This window comes from Rutidosis leptorrhynchoides, chromosome 3, assembly GCF_046630445.1.
Source record: "Rutidosis leptorrhynchoides isolate AG116_Rl617_1_P2 chromosome 3, CSIRO_AGI_Rlap_v1, whole genome shotgun sequence".
Taxonomy (NCBI): domain Eukaryota; kingdom Viridiplantae; phylum Streptophyta; class Magnoliopsida; order Asterales; family Asteraceae; genus Rutidosis; species Rutidosis leptorrhynchoides.
In genome coordinates, this window is record NC_092335.1 from 97,297,996 (window position 1) to 97,311,880 (window position 13,885).

At 28.4% G+C, this 13,885-nt stretch overlaps 1 protein-coding gene across 1 annotated transcript; it reads left to right on the forward strand.

The window, feature by feature from the left end:
• Window positions 1–10,850: 10,850 nt before the first annotated feature.
• Window positions 10,851–12,552, forward strand: LOC139900217 (GATA transcription factor 18-like). Its single transcript, XM_071883009.1, has 2 exons — window positions 10,851–11,255; window positions 12,238–12,552. The coding sequence occupies exons 1-2, from the start codon at window positions 10,851–10,853 to the stop codon at window positions 12,550–12,552; spliced, it is 720 nt and encodes a 239-aa protein (XP_071739110.1).
• Window positions 12,553–13,885: the final 1,333 nt, after the last annotated feature.

The window sequence follows — 13,885 nt, forward strand, 5'->3', positions numbered from 1 at the left end:
TAGTTTAGATGTTTTACCCTTTGTTAAGATAAATTTATGAATGTTTAAGTGTAGTTTCCTTTACTAAGTTTCCATGTTTAGTAAGTTTCTTATTAAAGAAGGTTTCTCGTTTTGGAAAGGCTTTTCATATTAGACGAACTTCCAATCTAACACTTTCAATTCGAATGGCCTTTTCAGGTCATAGGGTTCTGAGCCACAGGACCCTTTAAATCGGAAGCCCAAACTCTCCGCCTAGACTTTCGAGCGTCCACTCCTCCGAGAAAGATCAAGATCTATACCCGTCTAATATACCCTTCCAATACGTTTTAGGTTTAAAGTTTAAGTTATACTTATAAGTAATAATAGTAGTATTAGATAAGTAGGTTAAATTAGTGTAGTAGTAATTAAAGGTAGTATTAAAGGTTTAGGGTTTAGTATTTTAATTTATATCTTATATTTATTATACATGTAAGGATACATATATATAGTTTAAATTTAAGTTTTAGATCAATATAAGCATTAATAATTGTCTAATAATGCTCACTAATATTTTATTGACTTCTTATTAGAAGGTAACATGTTTAAAACTTTATAAAAATTTTCTATACATTAATACTAGTTTTTATGCATTAATTATTATTTGCTATTATTGTTTTAATAGCTAAATACAATTAAATAGATAAACATGTTTTAAATCACATCTAATATTTTTCTTAGGATCTACTGATCAATATAAACATAGAAAAATTTTATAATTCATTGTTATGATGTTTAAGTATTTATTTCAAATTTTACTCTCGGTTTACAATAATTCATAGTTAATTATGTATAAAATACCAATTTAACTCAAATAAAATATTTTATATTTTTCGTGACCTTCCATAAGTGTACTAAACTCAAGAAAATTATTTATATATATATATATATATATATATATATATATATATATATATATATATATATATATATATATATATATATGTTACAGATTTAAATATTTAATTCGAAATTTGCATTATTTCCAATATTAAATAAAAAAAAATATAATTCGACTTTGAAATTCAACTTTTATAATTTTCACTTGTTTGTTCAAGTATTACAATCTCAGGAAAATTATTTGTATACTTATATTACTGACTTAACTATTTATTTCAAATTTTGTTTTGTTTTATGTATATAATCGGAATTAAATATAAATAAATAGTTAATAATTCTAAAAATAATTTTTACATCATTTTTAATTGTTTTCCAACTGTTTTCCTTCAGTACATATAGTTCTCATTATTTAAAAACCTTATATCTCTATTTATGTGTATTTACATATAATTACCGAAACAATGATAAATAGAAAATAAATATATAAAATGATAAATAAACCAAACATTCAGTTCCAGAAATGTTTTTATATCCTGTGTGACACTCGAAAATTATTAGATCAGTTATATAAATTCGTTTAATATTTATTATGCATTTACATGTATTTACCGATAATTTAATAATTCGTTTTTAAATATAAATTAATATAAATTCTGAATATATAAATCATAAAAATAATTTTTATAACCATTATGATACTGTATACTAATTATCATGTATTTATTTTATTTATTTATAATTAACTTGAATTTAATTTGTATTTAACAATCGGCTAACATAAAAACATAATAAAAACTGAAATAAAATTATAAAAAAAATATAGAGAACTTACAAAAAAAAATTTCCAGAGATTTGAGAGAGAATTCTTCAAGTTTTTGGTGTACAAAATTTGTGAACTAGGCTATGTTATTTATAGTTAAAATTTTTAGTAAAGAGAAAATAAAAAATACAAAAGTTTATATAAAAAAATAACTAGTGTCTTGAAAAAAAAATTAAAAGTATTTATGGCCAGTCATGCCATCATTTCAAAATATAAATAAATAAAAGTAAAATTAAAAGTAGGAATAAAATAAATAAAAGTGGATCTAGATCTAGTTTATATATAAAAAAATACTTTTTTTTTCAAACGGCCGAAGCCCTTGATGGGTGTTTATATATATATATATATATATATATATATATATATATATATATATATATATATATATATATATATATATATATATATTTTTATAAAAACAGAATATATATATTTCATAGTTCTAATAATGTTAACTAACTTAATTTCTATTTTTATTTAATTATTAAATACGAATTTTGATAAATATAAATATATATTCGGTATTTATGGAATTATAAATACTAAATGTGTTTTTTTAATTAAATTATTATTTTATAATTTTATTAGTTTTCTATATGTTACTACATTTATATATACTTGTATTTATTATATAGTTAATTGTATAATATATTAACTAAAAAAAAATAATATAAGTATTTTATATGTATTCATGTTATGACATAATTTTTTTTATAAAAATTCTTACGCGTACGTTGTTGAATAAAATTCATTATTCGTTTAACGTTCGTTAATTTCGTATGTATATAACGACCTTTTATTAATACTTAGAGTTTATTCATTTTACTTAAATCTTTTGTTCAGGCATTATATAGATGGAAAGAAAAAAATGAGGGTCCTTATAAAATTTGCCTAATGTGTAAATATTGACAGGTGTTTTGACTTGAATAACTTAATAGTCTTGAACTTAATATGAAAAAATATTGAGAGGTGTTTGTCTGTGATTTATTAGATAAGAAGTGTCTAAATGAAAAACATTCAAATAAATGTGATATTCCAATTAGGTCTTTACTTTTTAATATTTATTATCAACTATTTTCTCAACTACCTCACATGGAGGGTTATATTGGTAAATTCAATTATTAAAGATAAAAAGTATAAATTAAAGATAAAAGAAAAAAGATAAAAATTCGAATTAAAAAGTTGAGGGACTCGAATTGCAATTTTGTTTATAAACGAAGGACCAACGAAGCAAAAAAGTCAAAGAAAATAGTTAAAAGACGATTTTACCCTCACATGCATGGCACATGTCAAAGGTTAACAGCCAATTTAGACGGAAGTTACACGGAGGGACTCGGATTGCAAAATTTTGCAATTTTAAGGACTCGAAAATCTAAAAAAAAAACTTGAGGGACTCGGATTGAAATTTCATGTATAACTGAAGGACCAACGGAGCAAAAAAGTCAAGCTAAAAAGTAAAATTAAAATAATAATGTGGTTTGTACGATATTGCGGATACATTTCCAAACTTTTTTTTACATAGGACAAACATAGGGGTTCGTAAATGTTGTAAAGAAAGTCCCTCTCTCTGACTGACGATAAAATAAATCCGTTAAATCGTGGAACATGCCTCACACATGAGGGTAAAACATGTCTTTTTATTATGTTCTCTTTCACAACCTTCATCTTTTATACGATGTTTCATAAATCCCAATTTCTTCTCGAATCAAAGTCCTTTAAACAAGAGTATTAATCCACAATTTCGTTCACCCATCTATTAATCCTTTCCTACGGTGCACCATGGTCAAATTTGACGTCACCAACATAAACAAATTGAGGAAGAAGATGAATTGGCTTACTCTTAAAAACTAATTCGCAATTTTAATTGAAGGTATTTGCCAGTTGCCATATTTATTACGCAAAAATCTTGAAAACTAAGGTTTTCACTTTCGCGAAAAAAGATCGAAGCTTTGGAAAATCCAAAAATTTACACGAAACTTCAGTGATGCAGGAGTTTATGATTCTTATAGGGCAATGTGTGACTACTGTTGTTTACAGGGTCTATCTTTGTAAAAAAATTTTCTCAAAAACTATAAAATGTAGGGGTGTGCATGGTAAGGGAAAAATAAAATAAAAAGAATTCGAATATCGTACCTAACCGATCTCAAACCGAACTGAGTGATTTTCGGTCCGGTCCTTGGTCCTCAATTTTATGGATTTTCCATCTTCAGTCCAGACTATACTGAACCAAACCCGAAAAAACACAAAAAATCATCGAACCGTACCGTACCGAACCGAACCGACAGTTTATGCTTCGCGCCTCGATCCGAATGTTTTCTACAATTTAGAACTCAACATAGAACCGAACCGAACTAGTTGGTCCTGTCATGTGCCATGCACACACCTATATACATATAAATAAATGAAGTTTTTGCAAGTAAAGATATCCGTAAAGAAGAGTTACTTTTATTAAATATACGATGTTTAAATACTCTCTGTTCCAAAATAATTATCTTGCTATGACTTTTCAAAATCATCAGTTTGTATTACTTCTTTCGTTTCAAAATAATTGTCATGTTTTAACTTTGATTATTTTAAAACATAGAATAAGATGAACCGAATGAATAAAAAGTCAAAACATAACAACTATTTAATTTAATTATTATATTAAATTATAGAGTAATTATTTACTTTATGTAATTATGAAGAAAAAAAAAAGAAAAAAGAAAAATAGAAACTATTCATGCAAAACAAACCGAAGAATGATACACATATTTTGGTCAACTAGACACTTCATTCCATAAACAGAAAGTGAATGAACAATGATGAATGGATGTTGGTGAGTTGGATATTGTAGGTCCCGCATTGCTGCCGGAACGAATTACGAAAGATGTATACATGCCTTATTTAGTTATTTAACTACAAACAAATCTAATAAACTAATGCACGTACGTGTTATCTCTAATCGTTGATTACGTTTAACTTGCATGCATGCAAATCACTTTCCTAATTGGACTAGTTTTTTTTAATTAGTACATAAAACAATAAATAGTACTCCGTGTCTCTTTACGTACAATCTAATGTTTATTTGTCGCAAAAATAATTTGTGCAAGTGATCTTTATATCAAGAACTTTTATTCCTGCTTCACTAAAAATGATTTATGACGTTATTCAAATCAAACATTTTTAGTAGTGTACGAATAAAAATAGTTGTCTACTTAAAACCATTGCTTTATTTAAAATAGGAGAAGTGAATTCATTCTTTCATGGTCAAATTTAATTGTCTATATATATAAGAATTACATTTATCATTATTCTTTATTATGTATAATAATAATGCTTTTGAAAGGTTGTCTTTTCGCTATCAATCTATTACTCTATTAGATGTAAAAGTTTATTTGAAGTTTCTCTAAATAGAGCCTTTAAGATATGTTAGTAACATTTACAAAAATATTATGCATCAGTTAATAATTACGTTTTAAATAATAAAATATAATAATATAATAGGAGTAATATAACAATAATCTAAATACTAGTTAAATCATATATTTTTTAGTCATCAAATAAATCAAATTTTGATATGTTTGTATTATATGTAAGCGTCAATTGTGATATAATTTTTTCCTTTTACGAAAAACTTAACTATACATAAAAGTAGAAAGATGAAGCACATCAATAAACAAGCAAAAGTAATGAACTCGGGTCCAACCTAAACAAAATAATCACACAAAGGAACAGAGTGAACTAATCAAGTTGAGCCAACACAAAGCGAACGACAACAATCAACAAAGAACTAAAAACTACGCAAACTATAAACAAGAATTAGGAATGAGTTCGGGCCAAAACAAAAACTAAAGAAGCACTACAATAACAAACCAAAGCAAGACAATATAAGGAGAACCAAAACACCACCGAAACAAAACAAAAAGCCGTCCCGAAGGAAACAGTAAACAAAAAGCCGTCAAATAGAATGCTTTAATCTGTTAAATATTCTTTAAACAAAGTGCATGAAAATGATTGAATGTGCATCTCTCACGAATTTCAAGACGATCTGATTCTCTTGCTCGATCTCCAAGTGTTTTGATGTTTTGTTTGAATCTTTTTGTCGATTCGATTCATATTCCAAAGGCGTTGTGTTTCTTCTTTGGGAATGGGGACTATGACTGTGGCTGTCAATGTGGGTCCATTTCACTCTTGTCTCTTTTCTAAGTTGTTCTTGCCCTATATTTGTCCCTAGATTATCCCCCAAGTAATACAAAATCATCTTTTTGACCAATATGTTTGACTAATATTTATACTTGTACAAATACAAATCCATTTCGAAAATGTATGTAATTCTTCATGATTACAACTGAAAAAAGATTATATGTTTATTAAGCGTTATTGGTTAATGTTAATGTGATTAGATTAAACTTATACACTATTTGTCACATAATTGTCCTACATCACTAGTCATCTTTCACTTTGTACAATTAAGGGTATGTTTACTATTCACTTAATCATATACATCTTTTAATTCAATAAATAAAATTATTGTTTCATTATCACTCAATATGATAGTTCAGCTGTTTCTAGAAGACATATATCGAACACACATTCTCATTAAGAGTTAAATAGAAACATGACTTAAGTCAAAAATAAATTCAGTAGAAAACAAGTTGTATATTACAAATTACAAATTATGTACGATTATTACATAAAAAATTAAACAACCCCTAAGTCGTTTGACATATGTACAAATTATATTACTCTATGTTATTCATGTATATATATGTGTACATTCTAAATATAAGGGGGTATTTTTTTTACAAGTACCACGTGTTTGATTAATTAAACTTCTCAATTCTCAATAGACTTTATTGGAGAATTTTGCAATGTTGATTTTGTTATTGGCAATAGGTACGGTATTACTCGAGACATTTACATGTAAGTTTTAATTGTCGATCTTTTTTGTTTAAATAAAAGTTTGTAATAATTTAACTAAATTTATTGTAAGTATGCATAACAAGTTATACATTACAATCTATTGATGTATACTTGTAATTGTAATAAATTTATATATAAAATTCTACAAAGTAATGGCAGATTTGTCATACCCTTTTGTAAGTAGAATTAGGGTACTTAAATCATTTTTAACGCGGCGTTAGAGGGGTCCCGTCAGACGCGCTGGCAGTGGGTGACGCCCCCTGACGCCCCTAGTGGGGCGTTACGGCTGACGCGGGAGGGGTGTCAGTCAACTTTTTCACGAAAAAAAAAATGCGTCAGGGTTTCTGATTGGTCCACGTATTTTAATGATTTTAATTTTGTTTTTGTTTTTTATTTATTTAAATTATTTATATTCTTTTCTATATAAACACATCAAAACCATCATTTTTAACCCATCAAACTCAATATTTTCTCTCATTTTAACACTTTCATTCAAATATTTTTTTTTTTGTTTTTGTTTTTTTATTTATTTAAATTATTTATTTTCTTTTATATATAACCATCAAAACCTATCATTTTTAACACATCAAACTCAATTTTTTCTCTCATTTTAACACTTTCATTCAAATAATTTTTGTTTTGTTTTGTTTTATTTGAATTATTTATATTCTTTTCTATATAAACCCATCAAAACCTATCATTTTTAACACATCAAACTCAATAATTTATGTAATGGTTAAATTTTATGTAATGGTTAATTTTTTATGTAATGGTTAATTTTTATATGTTTTTTTTAATTATATGTAATATAATTTGTATGCATAATAAAATAAAAAAGAAAAAAAAATAAAACTGGTGGGACCTATTTGACACTGGAGGGGCGTCAGGGTTATTTTGGTGTCAGAGGGTGACACTGCCACGTCAGAGGCAGATTGCACTTTTTGGCCAAAAAGTGGACAATCTGCCTGTGACGTCACAGACAGGGTTATATATGGTCTTATTGTGACTGTATTTTTTTCCGCATATATATAACTAGCGAAAAAGTCTAACTCCCGTTTCGCTAAAGGAAAAAAAAAAGTCTAGAAAGACTTGAAAGAAAAAATTTAAATGTTGCAGTAGATGTTCGATCCCGAAGAGAAGGAAGAGATCTTCGGAATGTGGGTCTTTATCATCCAATCAAAAATGAAACTTATTTAAACATTTGCAATTCTCTATTTCCTTGATAATGGCCTCAACCAACGGAAATTATTCAGGATGTTTTTGAAACGGCATAGGTTTTTAAGGAACTTGACTCTAATTAATGATAAATTTGCCTCTAATATACGGTACTTAAAATGATATATAATGATGTTATCCATATTTAAGAAAATGTTTATCGGACAATATGTATGTGTTTTGGAGAGCAAGAGTGAAAAATTATTGCTTGTTTCCACGTTGGTAATTTGGGTCAAAGATTTTGTACAAAACCCAGAGGAAAATATAGGTTGCTTTGATGATTGCATTAGCATCTCCCGTTTCTATCACCCACCCCCCCCCCCCCCCCCCCCCCCCCCCCCCCCCCTTTCATACTTTTTAAATATTTATATTTTCAATTTCTTTTTTATTATTTAAAGCTACTTAGATGGTGATCACTATCAATTTTGAATTCTCCGATGCATCTTTTACAACAGTATTATCACAAGTAAATCGTTATAAAAAAAAAACATTCACATGACATTTTCATTTAAACATATAGTATATCAATATCAATTTAACAATTTTCATAGCAAAAGTGGATAGTGTATGTAATAAGCTAAGTAGCTAACTAAAATAATACAAGCGTTTCTCTAAACCCATTAATGACAACACATTTTTAGCAAAATTAAGACATTTAATTAATACATGTGAGATGTAGGAATGAATATTCCTTGCTTAAGGAAAATAATGGGATAACTAGGGGTATCATCGTAATTGACAGAAAGAAAGAGTTGGATTACGCGCCTCGTGATCGGAGAAGTAGATCCATTGAAGACTGTTCTCCCTGGTCACGTGGCTTCTTTTGACCACTCCCTAAAAAAACCAACACCCTCAATACCCTCGCTCAATCATACCATTTTGAATCTCACATCTCACATCTCACATCTCACATCTCACAACTACACCATAAGGGAAGATATTATACCAACTAGTTTTTTTTCGTAGTAATATATTCAATATAATTAATAATTAATTGCATTTTACAAATTTATTAATGTATATTTGTAATGAATTTATCAAAAATATGTGACACCGATAAATTTTTTTTTTTTAAACGTGGCGGAAGCATTAGTATTGGTTAACCATTACAATAACATAAACATATTTAATTACATATCCAAATCATTTGACGACTAATATTAAATAATAATTCTAGTGTCACGTGACATTACAACCAAAATTCAGTTTTAACCGAAAAGACACATCAGAGCTAACACAAAAATCCAAATTTCTCGAAGATTAAAGCATGAAATGATTTGATCTCTAAAACAAGAATTAAGGATTAGGGTTTGATTAGGTGAAAGAGATGAAGGTACCGTGTTTGAGAAGAAAAGTCTAGAAATGGAAAGAAGGACACAGCTCTAGCCAATTAATTGGGTTTAATTCCCACACTCTGCAACACACGGGTATTTATCAGTTATCTGATATCTTTCGTACGTCATTTGGCAATCCAAACGAAGTCCAAATTAAATAAACAAACATGTTCTGTAACCCTTGTCACAAACTGGTCCTAACCACATCATTAAATAATAATAAACATCAAATAAAAATAAAAGTGTATAATAACACAACACCAACTAAAGGGCAATATCGTAATCTTACAGCTAGGCCCGATTGAGGATGTTATAAATATATTCTGTAATTGATTGTCTATATTATATAAAAACAATAATATTATTTACGTGTAAATAAATTTTTAAGATTAGTATATGTTTTATATGACTATAAAAAGATGGAGGTATATGATAGAATCAAATTTGTCACCAAACTTATTGATGCGGTAAACATGACTTAGCTTAGGAGTTGTTTGACTGAAAGGAGAGGACAATTACGTAGTATCGTCCTTAATTCTTTCTAGTGGATTTATAAAAGATTCAAAAATCTAAGTTTAATTGGATAGTTACAAACTCTTTATCAGTTTTAACATTTATGGTGTTAAAAAAGATTATGTACATATCATAGATAAATGGTACTTCTATGTTTCAATTTAATAGTTCATAAATAAAAAATACACAACTTAATGAATGTTTTTTTTTTTTTAGGGTAATGATATATTCATCATCGAAATAATTTCATCCACCACAAATATGCATTATTTAGTTGTACATAGTTTGTGGTTATGCATTATTTAGTTGTACATAGTTTGTGGTGGATGAAGTAATTTGGATGGTGGAAAATCAACTCTCATTTATTATGTTTTATTTTTTGCAGCTGTCTGAGAAGGGGTGTGGTATTCCAAATCTCCTGAAACAAATTAATTTTCAGATTTAGTTACAAATCAAAAAACAAGTTTATTTGCTGAAGTACATAAACAGATTATTAAATGAAAAGTGTACACTATTTATGTTATATTCAGTGATTTTTTTTTTTTTAAATTATATTTTTTATTATTTATTAAAGCAAAGTATGTTGCACATTTATAACACAGTCCAATGAATTTATTGCAATAAACATTGATTTAACTCTTTTAAATATGGTATATACATAAAAGTTTCATTCTATACATATCTGTTATCTGTTATTTTAGTGGCTCTATGTTCATCATTTTATCATATTTCGAATTTGGGTATATATAAAATATTTATACTGTACGTAAGATTGACATGTCAATACAAAATTACAAATAAATAGAAATAAATTTCATTTCATCATTAAAGAGAATCCAATTTATTCATTTTTAGTGATGATAGTACAACTTAGACTATTTGCTCTGTGAATACCACATGAACATCTGATTTATATTCGTTCTCTTAAACTAATGATTAACACCACTGCAACAAAACGACAAAAAATCTACGCCGAATATTCATTCCTGTCAGCTCCACTTCTAAGGGACCCACTCGCGTGTATATATACACACCCACAAGCCACCACTCCTTTCATCGCAATTTACAATCCTCCTACTTACCCTCTTTTCATCGGCCCCACAAATCTACAACGTAACATACTCGAAACAACGTTAACATAACGACAACACCTTGTTCACTGCCGCATCTTATTGCATCATTTTATCACAAAACATTGACACTTAACCATGAATAGGTGCACTGGTTCAACCATGATGGGTCCATGCTCATGTGGTCTATATCATTATCAACCAAACACAAACACATTTTCTACAATATATCCAATGCCATATGACCAACAAATGTGTCCTTATGGTTCTTCACCAACTAATGTCGATTGTACTTTGTCTTTAGGCACACCTTCAACTCGTTTATCCAACGACTATGAAAAACCTCACCATGAAAAACGGCGTGGGTCTAATTGGTGGAACATTTTAAAATCTTCTAACCATTCCACTACACCATCGGCTCATAAAGCTAACCGTGGCGGTAGTAATGGTTCATCCACTAATGATAGTCTATTCTCTAGACGGTGCGCTAATTGTGACACCACTTCTACTCCACTATGGAGAAACGGACCTCGCGGCCCAAAGGTACCTTTTATAATTAATTATTCATAATTTACATATTAACTAATAGACAAAAGTTATGAATAGTAACCAGGGGCATTTTCGACTTTTCACATTTTTTTAATTTTAACTAAATTTCATTTTACCAACAAAGCCCCCCACACTTTTTTGAAAAATTCAAATCGACCCCCCAAACAGGGGGTAAAGTGTCAAATAACTATTTTCATAAAAAATCTTAAATAAACTCCATCCAAATATTCAACGGGTCATATCTTCTCGCTCGCAACAAGTTAAATTTTTCCGACACCATCGTTAAACTCGAAATAATTTTAGGAACACAATGTCACTAGCTATACGCAAAACGGACGCTTTTTTAAAAAACGCTAAATATTTGAGGTACTTTTCATACACGTTGATTTTGCGTTAAATTTTTAAAAGTCGACAATTCCATAGCGAAACGCGGAGATGCACATATATTGTTAATTTAAAATAACATTTAAATCTCTCACGGGTTATACCTTTTAGTTCGACTCGAGTTGCGCTTCAACGACATCATCGTTAGCCACAAAATAATTTTACTACACGCAATAAAATACATTGAAAACCGAACCCCCGGCGCGAAGCGAGGGGTCGATAACTAGTTCATAACTATTTTATATATATACATCGTAAGAGTTTTTCTAATGTGTGTTACACGTTAAATCTAATCTTGCGAAATCATATATTAAAAAATTTAAGATGTTACCATATAGAGATTAGTCTCTAGCTAATATTGTCCTTCCTATGATATATCTTTTAAAAAAATTAAAAATTCATTAAATTAAATACACCTTAACTTGTATAATGGGCACACATCAACAAAAATCAAAATACCCAAAAATTGATAAATTGACATTAAAACTTATTAAGAGAGGCTCATTTTTTGTAAAATATTACTGTATACAGTATAATCGTCAAATAAAAATGGTGTACAAAATCATGAATTCTAACAGTTGTTCATTTGCAGTCATTGTGCAATGCGTGTGGAATAAGATACAAGAAAGAGGAGAGACGAGCGAATGCGGCGGCAGCCACAGTGGCTACGTCTGGTGGCAGCGACATGACGGAGGGATACCACCACCAATATGTGATGAATGGGAACCAATGGGCTAATGATTACTCACAATCAAACTATAAAATGCCATCATGCTATTCGCCTGCTGCTGTGAGATCTAATGAATATAGGTTTATGGATGACGTGGACGACAGAGATTCGCCGTTTCTTTCGTGGCAGCTTAACGTCACTGACAGACCTGGTCTTGTTCATGGCTTTAATTACTAGATAAAAAAAGAATATACTACGTACTAAATTAAATGTGACGTGGGGTATCGTGAAGTCCCACCCATGATGACGTGGAAATGTGGGGACGGACGACCTTTTTCTTGTTCAAATTCTTTACGTTAGGAAGATGTTTAGATCTTTGTTTTTTTATGCTTTAGTTTTATTAGTAGCAGCCTTTATTTTTTTTTATTTACGCTTTTGCCAGTCTAATATGAATATCTTTAGTCGTCTTTATTCCTTTTGTTCACTCCATACTTGCCATTGGATGTTTATCATGTTTTATAAACCAAAAAGGGTAATATGTTAAAGAAAAAAATAAAGAAATATATATATATATATATATATATATATATATATATATATATATATATATATATATATATATATATATATATATATATATATATATATATATATATATATATATTAAGAGAACCCATATATATTAAGAGAACCCATATATATAGTGAAAGGATAGAGTATGTAGAGAACCCATAGAACTCATAGATTAAACTTCAATCTATGTGGAGATTGAGCTTCAATCTATGGAAAAAAAAATACAATCGGGGAAAAAAAACTGCAAAAAAAAAAGCAGCGAATCTGCACAGAAAAAAAAGTGAATCTGCAAAAAAAAAAAAAAAAAAAAAAGGTCAATCTGCACGCAGATTGACTCAATCTACAAAAAAAAAAAAAAAAGTCAAATCTGCACAGAAAAAAGTCGATCTGCAAAAAAAAAAAACTGCAAAAAAAAAAACGCAGATTGACTCAATCTGCATAAAAAAAACTGAAAAAAGTCGATCTGTAAAAAAAAAAAACTGGAAAAAATCGTCAATCTGCACGCAGATTGACTGAATCTGCAAAAAAAAAAAAATCTGAACAGAAAAAAAAAATCTGCAAAAAAAAAAAACATATGTGAATCTGCACGCAGATTTAGTGAATCTGCACGAGTTCTATGAGTTCTCTACTACCATGAGTTCTCCATGAATCCTCACCCTATATATATATATATATATATATATATATATATATATATATATATATATATATATATATATATATATATATATATATATATATATATATATATATATATATATATATATATATATAAAGTTATAAATCAAAAATAAATAAAACTATTATCCTCACTCTAGCTCCAACTTTCATTCTAACTATCAGCTAGTTTATTCAAAGATAACCCTATAAAATCAATAAGCTAAAGTAAATAGTGGGAGGATTTTACGCCAATAATTCCTTCACGATTCATCAATTTGATTAATTTTTTGGAACCTCATCACGGTGTAGAAAGATTGATTTTTTTTTTTTAAAATAG